At 38.4% G+C, this 25,946-nt stretch overlaps 2 protein-coding genes across 3 annotated transcripts; one reads left to right on the top strand and one right to left on the bottom strand.

Annotated features, from left to right (window-relative positions):
• Positions 1–85: 85 nt before the first annotated feature.
• On the bottom strand, positions 86–13,792 carry LOC110720396 (zinc transporter 5-like). 2 transcript variants are annotated; one of them, XM_021899419.1, is made up of 11 exons: positions 13,199–13,791; positions 5,666–5,858; positions 5,497–5,582; positions 5,178–5,262; positions 4,860–4,938; positions 4,595–4,725; positions 4,406–4,492; positions 4,149–4,261; positions 3,215–3,345; positions 1,002–1,115; positions 86–580 (listed from the first exon to the last, which is right to left on the bottom strand). In XM_021899419.1, the coding sequence occupies exons 1-10, from the start codon at positions 13,246–13,248 to the stop codon at positions 1,003–1,005; spliced, it is 1,068 nt and encodes a 355-aa protein (XP_021755111.1). In that variant the 5' UTR covers positions 13,249–13,791; the 3' UTR covers positions 86–580; position 1,002. The 2 variants fall into 2 exon arrangements, with proteins under 2 accessions (XP_021755111.1, XP_021755112.1); XM_021899420.1 differs by lacking the exon at positions 86–580 and having other exon boundaries at positions 648–1,115; positions 13,199–13,792.
• Positions 13,793–14,439: 647 nt separating this feature from the next.
• LOC110720395 lies at positions 14,440–24,512 on the top strand. The gene is made up of 8 exons (XM_021899418.1): positions 14,440–15,048; positions 21,411–21,455; positions 21,603–21,732; positions 22,105–22,174; positions 22,266–22,314; positions 23,594–23,691; positions 23,803–23,941; positions 24,112–24,512. The coding sequence occupies exons 1-8, from the start codon at positions 14,695–14,697 to the stop codon at positions 24,256–24,258; spliced, it is 1,032 nt and encodes a 343-aa protein (XP_021755110.1). The 5' UTR covers positions 14,440–14,694; the 3' UTR covers positions 24,259–24,512.
• Positions 24,513–25,946: the final 1,434 nt, after the last annotated feature.

Genomic DNA, 25,946 nt, shown 5'->3' with positions numbered 1-25,946 from the left:
GAGGTGTGCGTATATAAGATGATGGTAAAGGACGATGAACCAAAAAGAAAATATTCTGTACTCCATAACGCACTTTAGACAAGAATTAGCCATAAGAGACGCGTAAGAATAACATTAGACTGAATATAACAAGTTATCTGTCATGAATTGATTGTATCACTAAACTACACATTTGCAATACAAGAAACGGGAAAGAGATGCAAAAATAAAATCACTTTCCCTTTTCCTTATTGTCTCGAGGAAAAAAAAAAAAAATTAACTACAATTATGTTTTCCAGTTGAGTTACTTGAGTATATGCTGCTTCACAGCCAAGTTTTGTATTCTTCATACGCTGCATATTCCCCAACTACTAAAATCTCTTTCCAACAAGTAGCTCCCAAGTCCCAACATTGACAGACCAACAATCCAACATCAATTTACCTTGTTTGATCTCACAAGTCAATCTTCGAGCCTCCAAGCTTTGCTTATAAGATTAAAAAACACTGACATTTTCCTGAAAATTCACCATCTGAGTTACAACATCAAGCTCTCAGTCCCAGCTAAATTCTTCTGGTTTAAATTAGGTATCTACACTCTCGGCTGCACAAGTAGAAATGACTAGTTAGCAAAGCTAGCCACTAAATGTAAGAAAATAAATACAATCTCGGATGCACAAGTAGAAATGACTAGTTAGCAAAGCTAGCCACTAGATAATATCTACAATGATCAGCTGTAATGTATTATTTACATTTAGAGATCACTGCACATACTTTTTCAGTATTGTGCTATAATTCAAACTAAATTGTATTACAACAACTACCTACATAGCCTACATTTAGTCTCAGGGTCCATACCCAAGGCCTAGCATCACTTCCCACTTCACACACACTCTCTTCCCTTTCCCTCACTTTAAACTCCATTCTCCAATATGATCAAGTCAAAAAACCAATTCACCAAAATAAACCAATTAAAATATATAACCACATCTTAGCTGACTAGTGAACTTCCAACGCGATCATACTTTAAGTTGGCAGTGATGACATCTGAATCTGATCCTCCTCAAATAAATTCTCTGAAGGTTCTAGAGTTTGATGATCTTGCCTTGGACGTTCCAAAGAAGTTGCTTCATATATCCCTGTAGAGTGTAGACAGTAAGTAATAGTTTAAAGATAAAGAGACAATTAAAAGCACAAAACTCTTGTCTCTCTATGTGCACAACAATCAATGAACTTGTCAGACTCAAAACTAGGAATAAAACCCTTTTAATCCTCAAACTATATAGATAACCAGAAATAAAAGATGGAGCAAAGCTTCCCTCCACCCCCCCCCCTCTCCCCCTCACACACCAAAAACTAATATATAACAAATTTTCTTAAGCACATGAAACACGAGCAAGATATCAAGGCCTAGTGCCTGGAGAAAATTGCTGGAATTAGCAATACCTACCTTGTTTGCTAAGAGTGTGGGGAACATTTGGAGTGTTTTCCAAAGACAACCTCACATGCCTCATAATCTGTGGAAACTAGGGATGGCAATGGGTAGGGTCTGGGCAGGGTATAGTAATACCCGTACCCGTAAATATTTATCCACACCCTACCCGGACCTTAGGGTATAAAATGTTTAGACCCTTACCCGAACCCTATGGGTCTAGCAGGGTCCTCTACCTTTTTTTTCCCTTGTAATTTTTAATCGCCATTTTTTAGTGTACGATTGCATATAGCACGGGGGAAAAAAAAAACACTAATACGTGAAAACATTAGAATTAATTTGACAAATCTTTCAACTATGAAAGTGGGCGCCTGTGAGTTTCTTACATTGAGTTTTATTTATTAATTAATATATTGAACAGGTTTGGGTATGACGGGATGACAGGTAAGGTCTGGTAGGGTCTGAATTCCCTACCTGATACCACCTAGACCCATACCCTACCCGAACCCACAGGGTCTAACAAAATTGGACCCATACCCGCATGTCAGGGTAGGGCCCAACAGGATCTGAACCTGGACCCGTTGCCATCCCTAGTAGAACAAGTCAACCCCCCCCCCCTCTCCCCTCTTTTCTTTTAAGAATTATTCAATCTCAATTTCTCTCTCCCTTTATTAACCTATTAAGTGTTTCGCACTAGTTCTATATGCATGGAAATATGGAATTAAAAAGCATGTACAACAACTTAGAGTATGTAGGTTTTAATTTTAACTAGAAGAAGTCATGCATAGGTTGAGTAAATCTGAACAGATGTACAAAGTAGTAACAAATATAGAAAGATAATGACCATTAATTTACAAAGTTGTCCTGATTTTTTTAACAATTGGAATGGGAATGGTTTGACTCGGAGCACGTTTTTCTATATCAAAACCATAAGTAACATCAAATTTTACCAAAGATTTATTTAAGATATACTTAATTACTTGATTAATCATGGATTGTTGATGTATAATGATAAATTATTTTTTCTAGTTTTCCCCTTTATTACTTATAATTATTATGAAATAAATTGATTTGTCTCTACCATGTCTGATATTGAAGAATATTTTTATTGTAAAGCCTAATTTATTCTTTTATTTATCTATATTTTATTGAAAGGTAAAAAGGAAACTCCCTAAACTGACGCATAGCATAGAGATGTAATAAATAAGCTTGCAAAAGGCTAGTTTTAGAAATCAGAAAACACTTCTAAAGTTGGGACTATTCTAGGCTAAATAGTTAATTAATCGTTAAGAGTGCCTTTAGTTAATCAATAATTGGGACTGGAATGTTTAAAAATGAGGGGCCATAGTTGGGACTGTTTAAAAATAGGGGATGCATAGTTGGGAATGCAGCCATACAATTTTCCAAGGAAGAAAAACAGCATCGATCTTGAGCAGAAGCAAAGATTCACCTACTGTCTACTGAATTCATCCTCTAAACAAGCCAGACATCAACTCATTATAACATAATATATTTTAAGAAAGCTGGTATAAGCAAGAACAAAAACCATGTTTACTGATAGCAAGTTTTATTGATAGCAATTAGCAAGACATGAGAATCGAGATATGCTTGTTACTAAGAGGAAATACAAAACTGCCTATAAGTCAACCAAATTGGTGATATCCAATAAATAAAGACCTTTCTATAACTTCAAAGCTCAAGATCTCCTAATCAAAGCGATTTGACTTCTAGATATCATTATTAGAGTTCCTGCAACATCCTTTACTACTAAAACTTGAACATTTAATAAAAAGTTATAACACATACCAAAACCCAGAAGTGCGCAGCAAATAATGAATCCTGCCAGAGAGAAATCCATTTTGTACAAAATCTCCAATACAATGATACATCCTCCAGCTACCATAAGGTGTTTAGGAGATGAAAACACCATGTGCAACCTACACAGACACAAGGATTTCATCATTCATATTTATAGCTCCACCAGTACACAGAGATTAGAGCAAGGATTCAAAAACACTCTAGTTAAGAACAAGAAACTTTTACAGAAACATGCCACTATTCAAGAGAGAGATCATTTTCTTGAAAAATACAATGGTAAGTTATTGGAGAAGTGAAAGCAAACAAACAGGACAGCTTCAAAGTGCAATTTTTTTTTTCACTTTTCAGCTATCAAAACATGGTATTCAGCAAAACTTAAATTTAGGTCAAATTAAAGCTCCTTGATGAAAAGTTGAGTAATTATCAGAAAGGAAAGTAAGGGAGATTTTTATGAACACTATGCTGTATTTCATATCAAGATCATGACATAATGCAAAAATCTATTCCTTTCATCCTTCCAAACTGTGACTTGACTTTTAATCATCACATCAAAGGAAGCTCCTTAAACATCAGGCCTTCTTTTGGGTAGGTACAGACCCAAACACACACACACACAAAAAAAAAAAAAAAAAAAAAAAAAAAAACTAATTTAGAGCTTTACACAACACTGTAGCCAACACATCAATAAGATAAGAAATAATGTCAACGACACTATAGAACAATGATGATTCTCAGCTAAAAGTTACAGCGGCAAGGTAAATACAATTAACTGTTGTGACCTTGAGAGACCCAACACTATATAAGTCTACATCTTCAAGGATGCACAACTTTAAATATATGATAGATCTAATTACATATTATGCACAACAAACACCAACAGCAGATATCTATAAGGAGAATAATAGAATAGCTGGCTAGGTACCTCTCTTCTGCAATATTCTCAACATAGGATATCAATATCACTCCAAAAAGGATGGTGCTTATGTAAGGCCACGTGGAAAAGGGAAGATCCTTATTGCTATCAGGAGCTGTCCCCTGAAGCACAAAACAATACCATACATTAAAATCCAATTGAGCACATAAGTTATACCCAAAAGGTCAAATAGCAAACATTCCCACTCTCCCACTTCTAGAAATTAAACAAAAGAACATGATGAAAGTAGACTGAGTTCAGAATACCAGTATCACGTCCCACATGGCAACAGGAAACATGAAGCATGTAGCAGAAGCAATGGTAATGGCATGAAGGCGCCTCTTAAGCTGATTCTGAAATTCATAGATAGAAAATTAAGACAAGTTTTTTTTTTTTTTTTTATTAATAGCAGGTTGAGCAAATTAAACTGCATATGTATTGAAGTAGATAGAAACCTTAATTGAAATACGCCGTGCAATCACTCTTCTGAAAGCTGATAATATTCCTGCCAACATAGGAACAGCCATTTCTCTCATTCCCAAAACCTTTTCCTTCTGAGCATCAGAATCCAGATTCTCTCCTGACGGTAATCTATGGTTAAGTTCACAGCTCAAATTTGTATTTATTTTAATACTACTAGGATAATATCAAAAACAAACCCAGGGAAATATTCTCTCCCTCCCCATGGGAGAAATAGGAGCCTATGTAACCAAAGGATATAAAAAGGAGAATAAGAGGCCATGGCCCATCCTTGAGATAAGAAGTAGAGGGAAGCTAGCATTGCTACCAGTCCACCAACCTGACAAAAATATACAGAATTTATATTACCCAAGACAATGTGCAACAAGAAAATGCAATTTTTATATCACATTCATTAAATCAAGCTTCAAAGTGACCAGTTTTTTTTTTTTTTCACCCCTTAAATATCTGTGGCAATAGATAGATCAAAGAATATGATATTACCAATTCAAGCTGCCTTAATGAAGAAGAAAAAAAATATGGAAATAAGATGAGAGACAATTAGAAGCTTGAAGCTACCTTCTTCCAGATATGACCCCTACGCCCATATAGAACTGCAGATAATACTCCAAGTACAGCACCTGAGTATTCTGCAAGAATTGCTCTGCGTTGAACAACTGCAATTGTTAATTAACTTTGTCTCATAGTGATACCATGTGCGGAAAAAGGTCACAAGCAACATATATAGAAACAATATTGAAGAATAAACAGGAGAGCGCTACATAAAAATGACAGCTGGGAACATTAAGCACATTAAAAACTCCGGGGGGGGGGGGGCTTTTTCACATTTCAATCTTTGCCAATGAAGTCATCATAAGTAGACAATAAGAAATCATACCGAAGAGGGCCACATGCTTTGACTCCTTTCACCCAAAGGATGAAATACAGAGCTGTTATGGCTCCATTTATCAAAGAAGGAACAATCTGGAAGACGTAAGAAAATCCAAATTTTAGATTAAATGGTATTAGGAAACAAAGATTATACGTCTGTTTCCTTGTTGCCTAACCTGTGTGTTGGAAAGTGGCCTTCCTCTCCAAGGTTTTTGCAAAACTAGAAAGACGATGGATGATGGAACCAAGCAACTGAAGATGTATAGCACAACCGAAGACTCTGACTGAGACAAATAATGGTACATGGAATAGATTGACCATATTCGCATAAAGTTCCCAGTGAAATGAATGATTCTAAGAGGAGTTTGCCTGTGAGAAAGCATATCATTGGGATTTGGGAATTAGTTTATACAAAGGAAGCAGCAGCAAAAGGGATAAATATTGGTAAAAACACAACATGAGTAAGTAAAATAAAGTTGCAACCTTTTGACCTTAATGATGCTAAATGAAAGATGAAAGTACTTCAAAAATGGTTAGAATGTTAGATCTCAAAAGCAGTTTGAGTTCTTTTATGTTAGCAGCAATACCAGCAGAATTTTGACTCACATCTTACGACCTACGGTACTCACTCGGGGTAAGTGTGTCAAACACGAGTACTTCACCGAGTTTCTGACTTGAATACTGTGTAAAGAATCAAGAATATCCAAAATTTAAAGATTAAAATGAAGTGTGAAGTGTCGATACTTGATATCCTTGTGCTGGGGATCTGACAAGGGTACTTATGGTGAAATGAAGAGTCTGAGTAACATAGCTCACTATCTATTAAAGATCACATAAATCACAACTACTCATGAATAGAAAATTCTGTCCTCAGACATCAGACATTACTGATGCAGCACTCCGTATCTTTAAATAAAGATGTTCCCCATGCTTCCCATGTCAGTTGGATCCCGTTGGCAACTTGGCATACATACAGAAAGATTCATGCTTGCCTGACCAGAACCCCAACGCACCTCATCTCCCCAACCCCAACAAACACACACCAACAACTAAGCAAATATGTACTATGTTGAATTACACAGAGACTTGACTAATGAAACGAGGACTAAATTCCATGGGGGAAGCCCTGGTATTTCATGCCATCTACTAAGCTTTCTTTTGACCAGCTAAATTGCGATTACCAATCCAGCTTCACTTTCATTCTGAGGTATTAGTTTTTCAGTGGACTTGTGTTTTACGTGGATCAAAACATTGCCCCTCTGGGAAATAAGACAATGCAATACACCCAAGGCCACCAATTACTCTGACTTATAGCAGGAGACCAAGGCAGCAGCAAAACACCAACAACAAGCTACCAACGGCTCACTAACAGCTACAGCAAATAAGGAGGCAGATAGGGCAGACGTTTGGCTTATTAGCTATTCACTGTGGTAAATTCAAAAGAGGACAAATAGTAAAGTAAATTGTAATTAAGGCTCTTGCCAACTTTTGTATGGTAGTAGTAGTATAAATAGTAGCTGTCTCTAAAGAAGTAGGCATTGAGAAAAGTGTATTGGCAAACTTGGAGAGTAATGGCCTAAAGCCATTGACGCCTCACGCAAGCTTTTAGCTTATATCAATCAAGGATATAACCTTTCCTCTAATTACCTTGTTTATATACGCATTCCGTTGCAAGTGGTATCAGAGCCGACATGCCTCCGACGCCGGAGAGAGTGGCCGCTCTTGAGGAGAAAGTAGAAGGGATCCTCGAGAAGCTGGGAGACGGGGAGGGCTCTCTTCAGCAGACCCTGTTGAGGAGTCAAGAAGAGGGGATTGACAAGGTCCGGCAAGGACTCGAGGGCCGCACTGACCGTTTCCGAAGTGACCAGAATCAACAAAACGCCCTAGCCGCGAGCAAACAAGAGAAATTTATGGAGGAGATTCAGAAAGCTATCAAGGCTCTTGGGAAACAACCTATTACAGTAGAAGATGAGGTAGAACAGCCTCTCAACGCGGGCGGTTATGACGAACCACCAGGGAACGAGGGTGGGTTCAACGGAATTCAGTTCGGGAACTGGGATCCCGGAATAGGAGGGGGATTCCGCCACCAGCACGACACCTTCAACGACGGCCGGGGCAGTTGGAAATACCGCAAACTGGATTTACCCGTATTTGATGGGTCGGATCCTGATGGGTGGATTCTGAGAGGGGAACAATACTTTCAGTTTTATCGGTTAGCCGAAGTCGAGAAATTACAGGCAGCCGTGGTCGCCATGGACGGCGACGCCCTTCGGTGGTACCAGTGGGAGTCCCGCCGCAGGCCGGTGATCAATTGGGAGGATCTTAAGTTGCGAGTACTGACCCAATTTCGACCCGTGAATGCTGGAACCTTACACGAGCAGTGGCTCGCCGCTGCGCAGACAACAACGGTGGTGGAGTACCGTCGCGCGTTCATCGAGAAGGCGTCTCCTCTTCCTGACATCCCGGAGAGCCTTATGAAAGGTCAGTTCATCAATGGGCTTAAGGAAGACATCAAGGCTGAGATTAGGATGTTGAACCCATTGACACTGGAGAAGGCCATGGATCTGGCTATACGGGTCGAAGAACGCAATCGGGTTAGCGGGCTCAGGAAAACGGGCGGGGTTTACTCTAAACCTGGGCCATATTCATACTTCAATCGAAGCCCAGCCACTACTCTCCTAGGGGTTGGGCCAGCTCAATCTCACCACACCCAGACCAGCCCAATACACACTCCCAGCCCAAACACTAGCCACTCAAACTCAAACCCAACTCCCCCCAGTCCATTAATCAACTCAGCCCCACAATCTTCTATAGCCTCAGCCAACAACCCAACCCAAACACAATCCTACCCAAACCGAACCTATCCCAACTCATCTAAATTTAGTGGCGAAGTCAGACGCCTAACGGAACGGGAACTACAGGAGAAGAGGGCTAAAGGCCTCTGTTTTAAATGCGATGGGCGATGGACCGGGCCCACCCATGTGTGCACGGCGAAGGGGTTGAGCGTGTTGCTCGTGGAGGAGGAGGACATCGAAGAGACGGGAGAGTTTGGAGCGTTGGAGACGCCGGAGGTGGAGGAGGAAATTCCAACCGTCGTGTCCATGAACTCTATTGTGGGCTTAACGAGTCCAAAGACCCTTAAATTGGCCGAGGAGATACAGGGAACACCGATGGTGGTCATGGTGGACCCCGGTGCCACCCATAATTTTATATCGACCGGGGCGGTGGAGAAGTTGAAAATTCCTATTTTTGGCACGACCTCCTTTGGAGTATCTCTGGGAAACGGAGAGGCAATTAAGGGCCGAGGGCTTTGTTGTGGGGTACACCTGAAGCTAAACGACCAATTGGTGGTGGTGGAGGATTTTTTACCCCTCCAATTGGGCAACTTCGATGTCATATTAGGCATCCGGTGGCTGGAGAAATTAGGGGAGGTGGTGACTAACTGGAAATTGCAGCGGATGAGTTTCTCCTCGGGGGGAGAAACGGTGACTCTTATGGGTGACCCGAGTTTGGCTAGAACAGGCGTCACTCTCAAGGCCATGTTACGAACCTTGAAGAAAGGCAATGGGGGATTATTAGTGGAGTTGAGCAGTTTAGAGGGTGGAGGAGAGGAGCCGAAAGTGGGGGATATCCCTGAATTTTTACAGGCCACCATAGAAGAGTTCGGGACGGTATTCAAAGAACCTATGGGGCTACCTCCTAGCCGTGGCCACGAGCACGCCATTGTCCTCAAGGAGGGAAGCGATCCGGTTAGCGTCCGCCCGTATCGTTACCCGCAATTCCAAAAGGACGAGATAGAGCGACTCATCAAGGAAATGTTGATGGTGAGAATAATAAAGCCATCAACGAGCCCATTCTCGAGTCCAGTGCTCTTAGTGAAGAAGAAGGATGGCTCGTGGCGATTTTGTGTGGATTATCGAGCCCTCAACAAGGAGACGGTGCCGGATAAGTACCCTATACTGGTCATTGACGAACTCTTGGATGAATTACATGGGGCTCACGTGTTCTCGAAATTAGACCTTAAGGCCGGTTATCATCAAATCCTTGTGAAGCCGGAGGACACCCATAAAACCGCGTTCCGGACTCACGAAGGGCATTACGAGTTTCTAGTGATGCCGTTCGGGCTAACCAACGCTCCGGCCACATTCCAATCGTTGATGAATGAGGTATTCCGTCCCTTCTTACGTAAATTTATTCTCGTGTTTTTTGACGATATCCTTATGTATAGTGGCAGCCATGCCGAACATGTAACACATTTGCAAGTCGTGTTAGCAACTCTCAAGAAGCACACTCTGTATGCTAACAAAAAGAAGTGTGAAATGGGCAAGGAGAAAGTAGCGTATCTGGGCCATATTATATCTAAAGAGGGCGTGGCAGTGGACCACGAGAAAATTCAGTCCATGGTGGAGTGGCCCACGCCCAAGTCATTGAAGGAATTAAGGGGCTTCTTGGGCTTGACGGGATATTATAGGAAATTCATCAGCAAGTATGCTCACATAGCCCAGCCGCTGACTGAGCAACTCAAGAGGGATAATTTCGGGTGGAATTCCACGGCAGAAGAAGCTTTCAAGAGATTAAAGAGGGCAATGACCACCGCACCTGTCCTCACCATGCCAGAGAAGGTCTTTGTGATTGAGACAGACGCGTCTGGATTTGGTTTGGGCGCCGTGTTGATACAAGAAGGACGGCCAGTTGCTTTTTTTAGTAAGGTGTTGGGGCCGGTAGGTCGGGGGAAGTCGATCTACGAGAAGGAGTTGATGGCGATGTGTTTAGCCGTCCAAAAATGGAAACATTATCTATTGGGACGGAGGTTCATAGTTAGAAGTGTCCAGTAGAGCCTCAAGTTCATTGCGCAGCAGAGAGAGATCGGGTCCGAGTACCAGAAATGGGTACGGAAACTCATAGGCTTCGACTTTGACCTTCAGTACAAACCAGGGGTATCCAACCTGGTGGCGGACGCCCTTTCCAAGAGGGGTGAGGGCGAAAGAGAGTGTGAATTTAAGGCCCTTGTCACAACACAATCCGTGAATTGGGCAGAGCTAGAGAGGGAAATTGAGGGTGTTGCAGAAATTAAAGGGGGAAGTGGAGAAGGGAGAAGGCGTGGTCGGATACTCAATTGAGAACTTCCGCCTGCTATTTAAGGGTAGGGTGGTTATCCCACGCCAGTCCACCGTGAAGAAAGTCTTATTACAAGCATACCATGACTCACCGGAAGGGGGGCATACCGGAGAAACGAAGACCTATTTGCGGATGGGGGCGGAATGGTTTTGGGCGGGGATGAGGAGAGATGTGGCTGAGTACGTTCGAAATTGTGGAGTGTGTCAACGGAACAAACACTCTCAACAATCCCCGGGTGGCCTTTTGCAACCTCTCCCGATTCCGGAGCGGGTATGGGAGGACATAAGCATGAATTTTATCGAGGGCCTCCCTCGCTCCAAAGGTATTGATACTATCTTGGTGGTCGTGGATCGTCTCACTAAGTATGCTCATTTTATTGGGCTTAAGCACCCCTTTACAGCGTTTAGTGTGGCTGAGGTTTTTACTCGGGAGGTGGTGCGACTACACGGCATTCCCAACAGCATTGTCTCGGATCGTGATCGGGTCTTTGTGAGTGCATTTTGGAGAGAGCTATTTAGGCTCCAAGGGACCGGGCTGAAGAAGAGTACTTCCTATCACCCACAAACGGATGGTCAATCCGAAGTGGTAAACAAAAGACTCGAGACTTACTTGCGCTGTTTTGCTGGAGGACAGCCGCGAGTTTGGGCCAAGTGACTCGCCTGGGCTGAATATTCCTATAATACGACCCCCCATTCAGCTACTCAAACTACCCCTTTTCAAGCCCTCTACGGGAGAGAACCCCCTAAACTGATACGGGTGGGGGCAGGGTGGGATCGGTGGAGGAAGTACTAAGGGAGATAGACTTAATGCTTGACGAGTTAAAATTGAATTTGATCAGGACACAACAAATTATGAGGCGAAATGAGGATAGTAAGCGCAGGGATGTGGTATTTCAGGTGGGAGACTACGTTTTCCTCAAGCTCCAACCATATCGTCAAAAGTCCCTTGCGAGGCGACCCTTTGAGAAGCTTGCTTCCAGGTATTACGGGCCGTTTGAGGTAGTTCAGAAGGTGGGAATGGTGGCCTACAAGTTGGCATTGCCAGAACACTGCCGCATCCACCCCGTGTTCCATGTCTCGCAATTGAAAAAGGCCCTTGGAGACATACCAAATTCACCAACCATACCGGAGCAAATCACCCCTGAGGTGGAGTTAATCGTGGAGCCTGAGGCAGTGTTAGAGGTGAAACTGAAGGCCGGCCGTGATCAAGGTTATGCAGTGCTCATTAAGTGGCAAGGTCTTTGAGGCCACATGGGAGGATGCCGCGGTCATTCAAGCTCAGTTCCCAACTTTCCACCTTGAGGACAAGGTGGCACTCTTGGGGGGCGGTATTGCAATACACCCAAGGCCACCAATTACTCTGACTTATAGCAGGAGACCAAGGCAGCAGCAAAACACCAACAACAAGCTACCAACGGCTCACTAACAGCTACAGCAAACAAGGAGGCAGACAGGGCAGACGTTTGGCTTATTAGCTATTCACTGTGGTAAATCCAAAAGAGGACAAATAGTAAAGTAAATTGTAATTAAGGCTCTTGCCAACTTTTGTATGGTAGTAGTAGTATAAATAGTAGCTGTCTCTAAAGAAGTAGGCATTGAGAAAAGTGTATTGGCAAACTTGGAGAGTAATGGCCTAAAGCCATTGACGCCTCACGCAAGCTTTTAGCTTATATCAATCAAGGATATAACCTTTCCTCTAATTACCTTGTTTATATACGCATTCCGTTGCAGACAACACCTTGTACTGTATGTCACCACCCAATGTAATATACGATGTATACATCACCTTCTATACACCTTCAAGTTTAAAGCCTAACCAATCAATTTACTTCTATTTCTTAATTTTAAACCTCCATGACTCAATCTCTTGTCTGTAGCTCGTGGTATAAAACTTTGAGCCTCGGAAAATTATCCTAGTAGATTGTACACCCCAGGGAACTCCTTCCACTAAAGTCATTATAGACTGATTTGACCCAGGCAACAAAACCCCGAATAAAAAGCATATACTGTAGGAAAAATACAAAAAATGTTTATCTAACCAGGAAAATCCAATCAAACAATCCATTCTTTATTTTCACTAATGGAAGCAAAAACACAATTGTAAGCAAATCATCTCAAATAAACGGCCTCGTTCAGACCATTCGGCTAATAAACTCAATTCATTCCACCTTAATTAGGTAGTTGGGTACAACTACTTACAAGTTCCAATCAATACTAACTTCCAGAGTAAGACAAACTCAATGCTCAACACCCCAGATAAGCTCAAACTCCCAATTGAAGATTTTTGTATCACAATATACTATACCCTCCATTTTCAATTTTATCACTCATTATTAAAAAACATCCAACAAAAAAATAAAAAAAATAAAAATAAAAAAAATAAAAATAAAAATAATAATAATAATAATAATAAATGATCTAGGGTATTGAGGTTCAACATACCCAAGTATATTAATCAGTCTAATAACATTAATTGAGCAAAAATTAAACAAAATCACAAGAATCCAAATACTAAAACTAATAATAATCGTCGGAAATTAGAGTTCTGAATCCAATGCAAAAGTAATAAAAGGGACTGAAATTAAATTATACCTGGAATAAACTGAGTGACGATCCTCAGAAGTTGGCTTGGGAGACATCATCTTGTTAAACCCCAGAAAATTCAAACAATTGGAATTGTAAAATAAAATGTGAAATTTAACAAAATTTAAGTGAAACAAATCTCCTATTTTGCATCTTCAAAGCCATGAATGAATGGTTGCTTTAATTTGTTTCTCAGGTATCTGGGTACGAGTAATAGTTTTCGCCCAAGTTTAAGTCTTTGAAGATTGAAACACGAACTTAGGAGTTAAGTCGTTGGACCATTTCATAAAGTTTGTGGTTGGTCTTTGGCATGTGGGCTAGAATTCTTTGTTATATTGGCTTGGGCTATTGCGTTAATGGGGTGTTTGATATACGAGAATGATAGAGAATTTCGAGATGATAGGGTACGAATCATGTGATTAACTTGAATAATTATAGATGAGATGATAGATAGATACGGAGTAATTGTTTTTTTTTTTTGTTCGATTAAATTATTTGGATCGTGATGGATATATATATCGGGAATACACTCTTATAATGCGTATTAGTATTACTTTTCGTTTCTCATCAATGGCATTTTGGACAATTTGCTCGTTTCTTTTTATCATGTTTGTGATTTTCCTACATCGAGAACCCGACTTTTTATTCCGTCGAGTTAAGACAACAGAATTAAATGAAATTAGAGTAATCTAAAAATTGAAATTATCAAATGCGTGAATACTTGCAATATGTCAATTAAACAAGGAATATAAATTAACGAGTGATAGTTTCATTCACGAAATATATGAAGTGAAAGCTAGTTGGGCAGGTGGTAAGGGTGACGACTAGGTGAGTGTTTGTGGTTGAAATGGTCATGGGGCACTAGTTAGGGAATTATCATGATCCACCCAGATCGTCCCAATTAAATGGGCCATTTAGCTTTGACCCAATGTCAAACCAACTCAACTTGACTCCAATTGCGAGTTGTGCCCAAATTGAAAATGAAGCCAATGAAATCGGCTAAGTTTGAATATTTAAAATATTACGGTGCTTATTCTGTGTGGTCGAGACTACTTATTCAGAAGTCTCACTCGGTTAAAGGTTACTAATTCAGGGGTGATTAAGTGAGTAACACCAACATAAGTAATTCCGGACACACATTATAACCAGACACATACAGAGTATAAAAATTTGTAATATTATTAACAAACTTAAACATTTAAATCCACTTGTCGACTCATAAAACTTTCATAGGCCATCATAATTTACAACAAATTAGGTGCCTAAACTAACCCGTATAATAAACTCACAAACTAATTAGTAGTAGATGCGATTCCATGTCTAGTTTTCCAATTTAACCCAACCCAACCCAATCTAGCTTAGGCCGGCTTGATGGCTACCTCTAGTAATTGTTTTGTGGGTAAATAGCAACTCCATTCCAAGAATTCAAAGTTCCATTCCAACTCCAATTTCGTCACAAACTCACATTAGTCACATATCACAATTAGCTTAGTTCCGACATAACAATGGCAGCTACAATCTGTCTCCCTTCATTTCCTCTTTCCAAAACCTTCCCACCATCCTCTAAAATTTCAGTAAAACCCCTGGCAATTCTCAGCCCAACTGGGTACAAAATGGGAGTGCAATATGAGCTAAAACAAGGGCAGAATCGTCAGTTTCACGAGCTCTCATCTGGGTTAAAAATGGAGGTAATTTCCATGAAGAAACAGAGAAGGAAAGAAGATGAAGAAGAGAGAGAAAGTCCGCCGCTTGTATTTGTCCATGGTAGTTTCCATGGTGCTTGGTGTTGGGCTGAACATTGGTTGCCTTTCTTTTCTCATCATGGCTTTGACTGTTTTGCCCTCAGCTTGCTTGCTCAGGTCAGTTGTCTTCTCAATTTTTCGTAATTTTATTTTGGGAAAATTTGTGAAGTGCAGCCATTTAAAATTCGTATTTTGCAAATTACAGTCATTTAAATTTTTTTAATTTTTTTTTTTTGCAAATTGCAGCCAAAAAGTTCGTGTAAATCGTAAATTGCATCCCGATTCAAATTTTTCATCATTTTACAAGTTGAAAAATCTTCGATTAAGGTTTTAGGGACCATTTTACCCCTTAAGGATCCGAATTGAGCTCGGAATCAGCAAAAAAAAATAATGCAATTCGGGTCCCTAAGGGCTAAAATGACTCCTAAAGCCTTAACCGAAGGTTTTATGTTATTTTTTTTCTAATTCCGAGCTCAATTCGGGCCTTTAAGGGCTAAAATGACTTCTAAAGCCTTAACCGAAGATTTTTCAACATGTAAACCGATGAAAAAATTGAATCGGGCTGCAATTTACAATTTATTCGAACTTTTGGGCTGCAATTTGCAAAAAAAAATTTAAATAGCCGCAATTTGCAAAATATGAACTTTAAATGGCTGCAATTTGCAAATTTTTCTTTATTTTGAGATGAGTTTTTGGCTTTGTTCACGGCTTAATATCATGAAAATTGAAAAGGGTAATTGTATAGTATAAGTATACTTATTTTTTAGCTTATATAGAGCTTTTAATTCGGGTAAACGGGTCGGGTTATATTCGGGTGAACAATAGGTCGGGTTTAATTCGGGTTTTTACGGGTTAAAACGGGTTAGGGTATTTCTCGGATTCGAGTCGGGTTCGGTTAAGTCAATAATTTGCGGGTTAGAATCAGGTCGGGTCATTCTCGGGTTTGAGTCGAGTTCTGTTCAAGTCAATAATTTGCGGATTATTCTCAGATTCAAGTCAGGTTATGTTCAAGTCAATAATTTGCAGGTTATAATCAGATCGGGTCATTTCCAAGTCATGTCATATTTGGTTTCAACTAAGTATAAATAGATAATTATTTCCTTTGACAATAATATATATGACAATATATTAGGGAATTATAGTCTATAATTTAGGAAGATAATTATCTCCTTTGACCATACAACAAATATATACTATATTTAACCCTTAAACTTGAGGATGATGCTCCTTTCTTTTGTTGGCCTCACCGACTTGGTCTCCCAAGACAAATGCTTTGATCAACAATAATAGGTGGTTTAAATTAAATTTAAGGTGATAACAAGTCGTGTTATCGAGTCAGGTTAGTAACACATCGGGTTGAATTTTTGGATTGGGTAAGTAATAGGTATGGTAAAATTCGGCTTGGGTCAATAACAAGTCGGGTTGATTTCGGGTCGGGTTTGTAACAGGTTGGGTTAAATTCGGGTCGGGTTAGGAACGGGTCGGGTTGAATTCAGGCCAGGTTCGTAACAAGTCGGGTTTTGACGGTTTGGAACGGGTTTGGGTAAATTACGGTTCAAGTCGGGTTCGGTGCAAGTTAATTAAATTGGCTGTTGTAAACCGGTAAACCGGTGCAAGTTGTAAACCGGTAAATTGGCCGTTTAAAAGCAAATTGAATGGTTCCACACACCCAATTGAACTCCTGGAGGGTATTAGGTACCATGGTATACATTTCGGCAATTTATATTTTCGAGCGAAAAAAAAGTCAAAAAATTCCAAAATTGAAGTCTAATTTCCACGTTTTTTGAGAAATTTTGGAGGTTTCAGGGCCCGATGTTGAAAAGTCTTGAAATTCTATGGGATACATCTCGGGGTCATATAGTGCCGTTTGGAACCTTATATGATCATTACTTGTTGTCATAAATGTTCATGGTAGGCTTGAATTAATGAAATCGCTGCGAGTTGTAAACCGGTAATTTGGTCGTTTAAAGGCAAATTGGATGGTTCCACCCACCCAATTGGACTCATGGAGGGTATTAGGAACCATGGTAAACATTTCGATAATTTTTATTTCCGGGCGAAAAAAATCAAAAAATTTCAAAATTAAAGGCTAATATCAACGCTTTTCTCAAAAATTTCAAAAATTAAACGGCCAATATTTTAGGTGATACATCTCGGGATCATATAATGCCGTTTGGAACCATATATGATCATTATATGTTGTCATAAATGTTCGTAGTAGGCTTGAGTTAATGAAATCCGTGCAAATTGTAAACCGGTAATTAAATTGGCCGTTTAAAGGCAAATTGGATGGTTCCACCATCCCAATTGAACTCCTGGAGGGTATTAGGGACCATGAAAAACATTTTGGCAATTTTTATTTTCGGGCGAAAAAAAAAATTAAAAAAATTGAAAACTAATATCCAAGCTTTTTGAGAAATTTCGGAGGTTTCGCGGCCCAGTGTAGAAAAGTCTTGAAATTTTTGGGGATACATATAGGGGTTATATAATGCTGTTTGGAACCATATAAGATCATTATTTGTTGTCATAAATGTTCGTGGTAGGTTTGACTTAATGAAATCGGTTTAAGTTGTAAACCAGTAAATTGGTCGTTTAAAGGCAAATTGGATCGTTCCACCCACCTAATTGTACTACCAAAGGGTATTAGGGACCATGGTAAACATTTCGGCAATTTTTATTTGCGGACGAAAAAAAGTCAAAAAATTAAAAAATTGAAGGCTAATATCCACGTTTTTTTGAGAAATTTTGGAGGTTTCGGGGCCTGATGTTGAAAAGGCTTAAGATTTTAGGGGATACATCTCGGAGTCATATAATGCCGTTTAGAAATATATGATCATTATATGTTGTCATAAATGTTCGTGGTAGGCTTGAATTAATGAAATCAATGCAAGTTGTAAATCGGTAAATTGGCTGTTTAAAGGCAAATTGGATGGTTTCACCCAACCAATTGGACTCCTAGAGGATATGAGGGACTATAGTAAACATTTCGGCAATTTTTATTTCTGGGAAAAAAAAAAGTCAAAAACATTTCAAAATTAAAGGCTTAATATCCACACTTTTGAGAAATTTTGGAGATTTGAGGGCATGGTGTCGAAAAGTCTTGAAATTTTTGGGGATATATCTCGAGGTAATATAATGCCGTTTGGAACCATATATGATCATTATTTGTTGTTATAAATGTTTTTGGTAGGCTTGAATTAATGAAATTGGTGCAAGTTGTACACCGGTAAATTGGTGTTTAAAACCAAATTGGATGGTTCCACCCACCCAATTGGACTCCCGGCGGGTATTAGGGATTATGATAAACATTTCGACAATTTTTATTTCCGGGGATAAAAAAGTTAAAAAAAAAAATCCAAAATTGAAATCCACGCTTTTTGATAAATTTGGGATGTTTCGAAACTTGGTGTCGAAAAGTTTTAAGATTTTAGGGGATACATCTCGGGGTCATATAATGCCGTTTGGAACCCATATATGATCATTATATGTTGTCATAAATGTTCGTGGTAGACTTGAATTAATGAAATCGGTGCAAGTCGTAAACCGGTAAATTGGTCGTTTAAAGACAAATCGGATGGTTCCACCCACCCAAATGGACTCCTGGCGGGTATTAGGGACAATGGTAGAAATTTCGGCAATTTTTATTTCCGGCGAAAAAAAGTAAAAAAATTCAAAATTAAAGGCTTATATCCACGCTTTTTGAGAAATTTTGGAGGTTTCCGGGCCAGTGTCGAAAATTCTATAGATTTCAAGGGATACATCTCGAGGTCATATATTGCCGTTTGGAACAATATATGATCATTATATGTTGTCATAAATGTTCTTGGTAGGCTTGAGTTAATGAAATCGGTGCAAGTTGTAAACTAGTAAATTGGCCATTTAAAGGCAAATTGGTTACTTCCACTCACCCAATTGGACTCCCGGAGGGTATTTGGGACCATGATAAACATTTCAGCAATTGGCGAAAAAAAGTCAAAAAATTCCAAAATTGAAATTAACGCTTTTTGAGAAATTTGGGATGGTTCGAGGCCCGGTACGAAAAGTTTTGAGATTTATATATTGCCATTTGGAACCATATATGATCATTATATGTTGTCATAAGTGTTCGTGGTAGGCTTGAGTTAATTAAATCGGTGCAAGTTGTAAACCGGTAAATTGGCCGTTTAAAGGCAATTTGGTTGGTTTTACCCACCCAATTGAACTCCCGGATGGTAGTTGGGACCATGGTAAACACTTCGACAATTTTTATTTCCGAGCGAAAAAAGTCATAAAATTCCAAAATTAAAATCCACCCTTTTTGAGAAATTTGGGATGGTTCAAGGCCCGGTGTCGAAAAGTTTTGAGATTTAAGGGGATCCATTTCGGGGTCATATAATGCCGTTTGGAACCATATATGATCATTATATGTTGTCATAAATGTTCGTTGTAGGCTTGAATTAATTCAATCGGTGCAAGTTGTAAACCGGTAAATTGACCGTATAAAGGCAAATAGGATGGTTCCTTCCACCCTATTGGACTCCCGGAGGGTATTAGGGACCATGGTTAACATTTCGGCAATTTTTATTTTCAAGCGAAGAAAAGTAAAAAAATTCCAAAATTTAAGGCTAATATCCACGCTTTTTGAGAAATGTTGGAGGTTTCACGGCCCGTTGTCGAAAAGCCTAGATTTTAAGGGATACATCTCGGGGTCATATAATGCTATTTGGAACCATATATGATTATTATATGTTGTCAAAAATGTTTGTGGTAGGCTTGAGTTAATGAAATCGACGCAAGTTGTAAATTAATCGTCTAAAGGCAAATTGGATGGTTCCACCCACCCAATTGGACTCCCGAAGAGTGTTAGAGACCAAGGTAAACATTTCGGCAACTTTTATTTCCGGACGAAAAAAAAGTCAAAAAATTAAAAAATTGAAGGATATCCACGCTTTTTAAGAATTTTAGGAGTCTTCGGGCCTGGTATCGAAAAGTCTTTAAATTCTAGGGAATACATCTCAGGGTCATATAATGTCGTTTGGAACCAAATATGATCATTATTTGTTGTCATAAATGTTCGTGGTAGGCTTGAATTATTGAAATCGGTGTAAGTTGTAAACCGGTAAATTGGTCGTTTAAAGGCAAATGGGATGGTTCCACCCACCCAATTGGACTTCCAGACGGTATTTGGGACCATGGTGAACATTTCGGCAATTTTTATTTCCGTGTAAAAAAAAGTCAGAAAATTCCAAAAGTGAAGGCTAATATCCACGTTTTTTGAGAAATTTCAAATGTTTCGGCGATGGTGTCAAAATAAAATGAGATTTTAGGGAATACATCTCGGGGTCATATAATGCCGTTTGGATCCATATATGATCATCATATGTCGTCAAAATTTTCGTGGTAAGCTTGAGTTAATGAAATCAGTAGTAAACCGGTAAATTAGTCGTTTAAAGGCAAATTGGATGGTTCCACTTAGGCAATTGGACTCTCGGAGGGTTTTAGGGACCATGGTAAACATTTCGGAAATTTTTATTTCCGAGTAAAAAAAAGTCAGAAAATTCCAAAACTGAAGGTTAATATCCACGCTTTTTGAGAAATTTTGGAAGTTTTGGCCATTATATTGACATCTTGATTCTTGTGGTTTTTGGTGATGATTGTATTGTTTATTGCCATTAGTTTGATAAAATTGTTTATGATAGCATTTGTGACTTGTTGTACTAATGTACTGTTTCTTTTGCCTCTCTTGAATAAAATTGGGTTGTATTTTTTGTATGTATTGGGTTTGAGTATGTTGCATATGGTGCATTTGCACTTATGCAAGTGATTTATCATAATTCTAAAATGTATGTATGCCCTATCAAAGTCATCAAATTCGTGGCACGAAAGTAAAATACTGCATTTGATCACTGGGATTGTGTTAAATTTTAGCTTATTGAAAGCTGATGATTGCATATCAATGAGACACTGTAGAATAGGATGCTAGATTAGTATAGAAGTATCAAGTATGTTGTTGGATGATAACAGGTCAAGCTGAGCTCAAGGTCAGGGAGTCAGGGTAGGTAGCTTTGCTTCTAACACTTACATCTTCACGAGTTATATCTCAGCTTGAGCCTAGAATGAATAGCTCAGGAAAAGTTTCAATATAATTTTAAACTCAAATTTGAGAATAGCAATAAGAAAAATACGAAGTATAATACATTAATATATTGAGGTTATAAGATTGCTAATAATAAGTTTATGCACACTTAAAGACCTCAAAAGTATTGTGTAAAGCCAAGTCAAATGTATAGTACTATATACAAAATATTACATATTTAAAGAAACTCTAGCCTGTTAAGTTGAGCTTAGTTTTCTTTTTTAGTATTTTCGACCTGAGCTCAACTAGGCTCTTACCACCCCTAGTTATTGGATTAGAAAAGTAAGGGATTCTCTCTTCCATCACTAAGCTTGATTGGTTGCTGAAGTGAGTCTTTGCTTATGTGATTTCTGCTTTTGGCCAGGGTGAGAGTGATGCTCCTGCTGATAAAGTTGCTGGCACTCTTCAGGTAATGCATTCGCGGTACCTTCCTCCTCTCTATCCCCTCTTCTGAACATCAAAAGTTTTCCAACTGCAACTGTCTGATATATGAAAGCTTATTTTGTACATCTTAATGAGGTCATCTTACTATTCTGGAATCTGTATTGCTCAGTAGACACATGCAGCTGATGTTGCACACTTTATCAAGAAAGAACTTACACCTCCTGCTGTTTTGGTTGGACATTCATTTGGAGGTCTTATCGTTCAATATTACTTATCAAGCCTAGGAAACAAGCAGATGTTAGGTGGTTTCATGTTCCTTCCTTTAGTACCGTACTACCGTCTGTTGTTTCGCATAATGTATGAAATCTTGAAGATATTGTGATAGTGTCTTGTTTATTAAACTTTGAGAGATGAAACCTAGCTGTCTCTTCTCTGAGATGTTGTGATGATGTTGCTTTGATAATAATGTTCCTTATATTTGAGAGCATATATTAGTAGTTAGCTGAAGAAAGAGTCGTATCCTTACAAAGAATCAACGTGCATGAAATCGTCTAGCTGGAAAATTCAACAAGCTTTTTTTTCCAACAGAATTTTATTCACTTGCAAGGTAGTAATTGCATGTTCCATTTTGGAATATGATCAATGATTCTAATACTTACAGCCTTTGTTGCCAGATATGAGCAATCAACACCCAGATCTTGCGGGAGCTGTACTTGTTTGCTCTGTGCCACCGTCGGGTAATAGGTGATGATTTTTCCTTCCCCTCTCGATTGTATTCTTTATAAGCTATCTTTTCTAAATATTCTAATAGTATCTTGTGACTTCTGTTGTGTAGTGGCTTAGTGTGGAGATATCTCTTTTCCAAACCAATTGCTGCTTTCAAGGTATTGCCTTCTCTTAGTATTTGTTATACTGGTCTTTGCCTGCTTCTTAGGTTTATTTATTGATTTAATTTAATCATTATACGCTGTTAAATGGTTGTCAGAAACCAGCATTATAATAGATGATTATATATATATATAAAAAACCTCATAAATCATGGTCATGCATGCTTAAGGTTTTTTTTTTCCCCTTTCCTCTTAGGATCTCTAAAACCCCTTCCCGAGTTGATGTCTGTGCCTTTTTCTTTTTCTTTTTCTTTTTTTTTTTTTTTTTTTTTTTTTTTTTTTTTTTTTTTTTGACGAATGTCTGACTGTCTGTAGTTCTGTACCTTTGCATAATGGTGTTTCACAAAATATTTTTAGTATCAGAAGCACCTGTTAGAAAATCTACAATACTCATAATTTACTTTGTACTCCATAATTCGTGTAATATGTATCGCTGAACCTTACAGAAAAAGTTATTGACTAGTGGAAACTCTTGCTCTTAAAAATTTCAAAATTTCAGTTTAACATTTTGAAAATTTTGCAATGAGACTTTCTATTACAAAATACAAACCATGGGTCAAACCAGCTATTACAGTGAGCTAGAAAAGTAATTGCCTCAAAATTCTTACTGAAAGGATGCAAGGATCAAGTTTTTGTCTAAGATGGCAGTATCTTACCTTCCTAGTTTGGAGCGACTCTGAACTGATGCTGTAGTTGAGGGGAATTTCATAGCTCAAAAGTTCTTCTGAACTTGTGCATCAACTTATTGAGCAAAATTATGGCGTAATAAAAAATATATATATGAAATAAAAAATTAATAAAAAAACCTTGATCCTCCACCCTTGGACAACCAATTCTAATTTCAAATCTGCAGAGTGCTGCTACATAGTACAAATGATTAATGGGGTTGGGATTGTCCAATGCTTCATTGGTGTCTGCATGCCAGATGCCACCTCCTATGTCCATCACTCATCACTCTTCCTCCCTGTAATCTGACTATATTGCCTATCTATGCCAAAACTACTAGTACCTTTGTCAGGAAAAGATGTACTTGGTGTTTGTCAACTACGAAGTTCCTTACTACAATTTTACTGGTCATTGCTAGCCCTATCTCAATCACCAATTTTAATTGACCTGTACTGAACTACTGATATTTGGTCCACCTAATTTGAAATAACAGAAAAAACACTTGTTAAATTTAGTTGGGTGACCATTCTGCCAATGCCGCTCTCCTTTCAAACCCCAATATGATGCTGTATAACGATGAGAAATCTTAATTACTTTCTACTTTTGGTAGGTTACTCGCAGCTTAGCAGCAAAAGCTTTTCAGACCGATTTGTCACTTTGCAAAGAAACATTTTTCTCCACGCAGATGGACGACAACCTGGTCCAAAGGTTAGCTGGATAGTTTGCCTTATTGTACATGCTTGTTATGCACACTCCATGTGATATCCAACTTAGCTTTACATTGTGTTTTTAAGACTTCGACTTTGAGTGATACTCCAGGTATCAAATGTTGATGAAAGAGAGCTCAAGGCTGCCTTTGTTTGATTTGAGGAAGCTAAACGCTTCTCTTCCTGTTCCTTCAGTGCCTGAGTCTTCTGTTAAAGTTCTCGTTGTGGGTGCAAGAGATGACTTTATAGTGGTATAATTGTTTTCTAGATGCTCCTTAATTTTCACGTCATCCCTTATAATCCACATTCTGCACTAGATGATCTGCACCTAGGTCCTCTGCTTTTGCTGGTTTTGTTTCTTGTTCTATGATTTTATTTGTCATTAAGAATGTGGGATGATTAATAATTAATATCCTTGTAGGATGCCAAAGGGCTTGATGAAACGGGTAAATTCTATGGTGTCTCTCCCATCTGCGTGGATGGAGTTGCACACGATATGATGCTGGATTGTTCTTGGGAGAAAGGTGCCAATGTTATTCTTTCCTGGTTAAGGACTATTGACTCCTGAGACAAGGGATTTTTTTTGTGAATGTTTATTTTAGTTCAGTGGCTTCTTAGAAGCTCAGTGAGTTGTAATTAGTCAAACATTGCATTATTAACTTTTTGTTCTGGAATTTTATTGTTGGTAACCTTCTATCATCTGTCAAGTGGTTCTAAGCTTCTAACTATAGCCAAGAACTATGTGTATATCATTGATAGATGCAAGAATCATAGTCTATAAACGATTCGAATACTTATTGTAATAGACTTGTGACTTTATCAGACGAGTAATTGATTGTGTGTTTTCTTTATCATAATCACTGCATCAAGCAAGTAAGCAACAATAGAGCATAGTAACATCAGGATGGCAAAGAAAAGCTCCATTGTTACAATCATCGATCTATTCTTCAGCATATGTCCAATGGAGCTTTTCTTTGCCTCTTCAGAATTCTCCAAATGAAAAAACAAGCATAAAAATACCCTTGTGGCATTAATTTGGAATAACAGAGTAGTTATTGCCTTAATGGTTTGCCATTTATTAATATATTACTTGCTCGCTAGAAAAAAATTGATACTCTCTCCGTCCCTTAATTACGTGCCTATTTCTATCATTTATTATTCACATAATAGAGAGAAATAGACATGTAGTTAAGGCCTTAAGGGACAGAGAGAGTATATTATAGAGTAGAACATTGGGGAAAGTTGTCACTTTTAAAATACTTAAATTCAATTATATGTTATAAAACTAATTGATGGAAATAATTTGTTACAAGATGGTTTGTTAACGTGAAAGTAGCCTCAAAACAAATACTACATAATGTTTTAAATTTCCCACACCTGAAATTGGCTAGTTGGCTTAGTTTTATTTCTTAATATTTTAACCATCAAAGCATGTAGTATTTGATGTTATTCACTTAATTTAGAATATTAATAAGTAAATATAAAATGAACAAAGCATCGCCGAGTCTTAAAACGCGTTGTAATCTATTCATGTTGACTTGATTAAACTCATTCGAACCATATCTAAACGGTACTTAAATCTAAATACTCGGATAGAATAAAATTATATCAAAAACTGAAAACGGCTAGTACTCCATAATAAAGCTACTTGTATTAACTGTCAAATAAGAAAACACCCAACCATGACTTTCCACTCCTAGGACTTGTTCACTTCAGCTTAATTTCACTCCAATTTAGCTACAGTCAGTTCAATTCAGCTCCTAATTTCCTTCGCTCATAAAATATTCATTTCAGCTCTATTCATTTCAGTTTAGTTCAGTTTAGTTGAGCTCCTAATTTCCCTCTCTCATAAAATATTCATTTCATCCCTATTTAGTTTAGTTCAGCTCCTAATTTTCTTCTCTAATAAAGTATTTATTTCAGCTCTATTCAGTCCAGTTCAGTTCAACTTCTAATTTCCTCCCTCACTCATAAAATATTCATTCCAGCTCTATTAGTTCAGTTCAACTCCAACCAGTTTAGTTCATCTTAGTTCAGTAAATGTAATTAGGCCCTTACATTACTCAAACCGAATGATCGGATTCTTACCTAATAAAAATAATACTTTGTCCGTTTTAATATAAATTTTTAGTTTGATTTTTGCAATATTCAAACACATCACATGAATTGATGTTGATGCTTTATACATAAGATCAAACATATTTATGTGAATACTTGCTAAACCACTTCAACATATAATTTTCCACATGTCAACTT

The sequence above is a fragment of the Chenopodium quinoa genome, unplaced genomic scaffold (assembly GCF_001683475.1).
Source record: "Chenopodium quinoa cultivar QQ74 unplaced genomic scaffold, ASM168347v1, whole genome shotgun sequence".
Classification (NCBI taxonomy): Eukaryota; Viridiplantae; Streptophyta; class Magnoliopsida; order Caryophyllales; family Amaranthaceae; genus Chenopodium; species Chenopodium quinoa.
The sequence above is the reverse complement of the archived record's forward strand: the minus strand, read 5'-3'. Positions and strand labels throughout refer to the sequence as shown.

Excerpts from the sequence above, each read along its gene's own strand:
- LOC110720395 (XM_021899418.1), top strand. The coding sequence starts at position 14,695 with ATGGCAGCTACAATCTGTCTCCCTTCATTTCCTCTTTCCAAAACCTTC. Across the intron at positions 21,456-21,602 it reads AAGTTGCTGGCACTCTTCAG|ACACATGCAGCTGATGTTGC; the intron begins GTAATGCATTCG and ends ATTGCTCAGTAG. Across the intron at positions 22,315-23,593 it reads AACCAATTGCTGCTTTCAAG|GTTACTCGCAGCTTAGCAGC; the intron begins GTATTGCCTTCT and ends TACTTTTGGTAG.
- LOC110720396 (XM_021899420.1), bottom strand. The coding sequence starts at position 13,248 with ATGATGTCTCCCAAGCCAACTTCTGAGGATCGTCACTCAGTTTATTCC. Across the intron at positions 5,859-13,198 it reads CGTCACTCAGTTTATTCCAG|GCAAACTCCTCTTAGAATCA; the intron begins GTATAATTTAAT and ends GCTTTCTCACAG. Across the intron at positions 5,263-5,496 it reads AAAGCATGTGGCCCTCTTCG|AGCAATTCTTGCAGAATACT; the intron begins GTATGATTTCTT and ends TGTTCAACGCAG.